The following is a 2,106-nucleotide window of genomic DNA, read 5'->3' as shown; positions in this document are numbered from 1 at the left end:
ATATATTTACTGAGAAAAATGGTGACGTGTTCAATACTTATTTTACCTTCTGTATGGTTAGTTGTGTATATTTGAGTTTTGGGCCAAAGTTTTGTCCTGAGTTTACCTGCTCTAGCTGTTCATGTCCTCCTGACTCTGTCCAGGTGTCGAACCTCTACCTGTACGACAGCGTGCTGATGCTGGCTAACGCCTTCTACAGGAAGCTGGAGGACAGGAAGTGGCACAGCATGGCAAGTCTGAACTGCATCAGAAAGTCCACCAAACCGTGGAACGGAGGCTGGTCGATGCTGGAGACCATTCAGAAGGTAAAACATCCCTGTTCCAACACCTCCCTCTGTTTCGCTCTGATGAAATATTCATGTTCAGGTTTTTAAGTCAGTTTAAGGCTTAAAGCTGCTCATCAATATAATCTGAGTGTTTTTAAGAGACAACAGTCTGAGCTGGCTCAGTTTGTCAAAGGTTACACTCTCAGATTCAGCCCAATTAAAAGAACAGACTTTATATTTTCTGTTATCAGTTTTTCACATGAAGAAATGTCAGAGATCACAGGAGCAGGACGACATAAACTCCTGTTAGAAGAAGATAAATCAAACATGAAGTTTTGCAGGTCGAACGTCATTCAGTTGGGACTCTGATGGTCTAATTGGTAAAAGTTGTTTTCAGCTTCCTGATGAGTCCCTCAGAGGATGAATYGTTGTGCTTTATTAAAAAAACATCCATTTGTGTCTTTGACTGGTGTCAGAGTAACAACCACAGGGCTCATTAGTGATCCGTTTCCTGTCTGAACGGCTTGTGAGGAAAACTCAGAGGAGAATATTCAGACAGTCACAGGTTTAATAATGGATCATGTTTTTGAATATTGTTAAATAAATCTGCGCTTAGGTGAGACTGAGCTGATTGATGGGACGTTGATCATGGACCAGTCAGCAGCAGCATCTGATCAATATGAGATCCATGATGTGATGTAAATGTAACATTTTCTTCCTAAAATTAATCACTGCAATAAAATAACTTTGTCTGTTTTTGTCACTTTTACAGTGGATTGCATCAACTCTGTTACATACAGAAGGGAAACTTCACCAAAGTGAAACATAAATCTGTGGATCTGTGTTTGATTACTCTGCCTGGCTTTCTCAAGGACCAGGATGTGACACAAAAATCTGAATTATGGAACTGAAAGTGAAAGTAGTCAAACTGAATTTTTAATAAACCAAAATACAGTTTCAAAGCAAATTAATTCAGTTTCAATTTAGTGAAATTCATTTTCAAACCAATGCATTCAATTTCAAATTCTGCACATATAGATTCAATCTGAGCAATTCAGATTCAATTCCTGCTGGCACAAGATTTATCCCATACCAAAGCAGTAAAAACCACAGTTAGCTCTCAGGTACTTTTAACCTCCAGGTGTGAAGCTTTGCTCCATGTTTCCTGTCTGACCTCTGATCCAACATGGCTGCCGGAGAGAACAACAGGTTGTTTTGCTGCATTCACCAGTCATAAACCTCTGCTGCATGAATATTTACTGCACTTCCAGAGGAGCGGCGGGCGAAGGGACGAGCGGAGGGAGTCGATCACGAAGCCCAACACGTTAAAACGTGATCACTCTCCAGGCGACCTTTGTCTCTGACAGAGGATCGTTTGGGTTTCTGYTCGCTCTGACGGCCGTCTTCAGTCTTACTTTGCATCAGACACAACGTGCCGTGTCACCAGCTGACATTTCACCCGTGGCCTTTGAGCTGAACTCAGCTATCGAGGCTCTGATGGGGGTCTCAGGGCTGGGAGTTCTACCGAACGCCCAATAAGAGAACAGAACTGGTTGATCTTTAACTGATCAGTGCTGATCAAAGAGACCGGCTGAAGGAGAGGATTTACTCACTACAGACAGAATTCCTTCAAGTCCTGCAGACATTTATGCTGGAGGTTTAACTAAAAGTTAAAGATGTTTTGATCAAATCCTATAAATTATATTAATGGTTACCATTTGGGGGTGTCACGATACAGATTTTTCTCAAACTAAGTATGAGTACTTCAGTTTGGTACTCGCTCATACAGAGTACTTACTGATTTAGAGCCTATGTATGTATGTATATACACACACACACA

General features: G+C 41.3%; 1 protein-coding gene across 1 annotated transcript in view; it reads left to right on the top strand.

Annotated features, from left to right (window-relative positions):
- The window catches only part of LOC106532681 (glutamate receptor ionotropic, delta-1), a gene marked incomplete at its 5' end in the record, with an annotated part of 82,478 nt that overhangs the window by 6,397 nt on the left and 73,975 nt on the right, over window positions 1-2,106 (top strand). The window contains 1 exon segment of the mRNA XM_014028810.1: window positions 144-305. Coding sequence (XP_013884264.1) covers window positions 144-305 — 162 coding nt within the window.

The sequence above is a fragment of the Austrofundulus limnaeus genome, unplaced genomic scaffold (genome assembly GCF_001266775.1).
Source record: "Austrofundulus limnaeus strain Quisiro unplaced genomic scaffold, Austrofundulus_limnaeus-1.0 Scaffold811, whole genome shotgun sequence".
NCBI lineage: Eukaryota > Metazoa > Chordata > Actinopteri > Cyprinodontiformes > Rivulidae > Austrofundulus > Austrofundulus limnaeus.
This window is presented reverse-complemented; position numbering and strand designations above follow the sequence as displayed.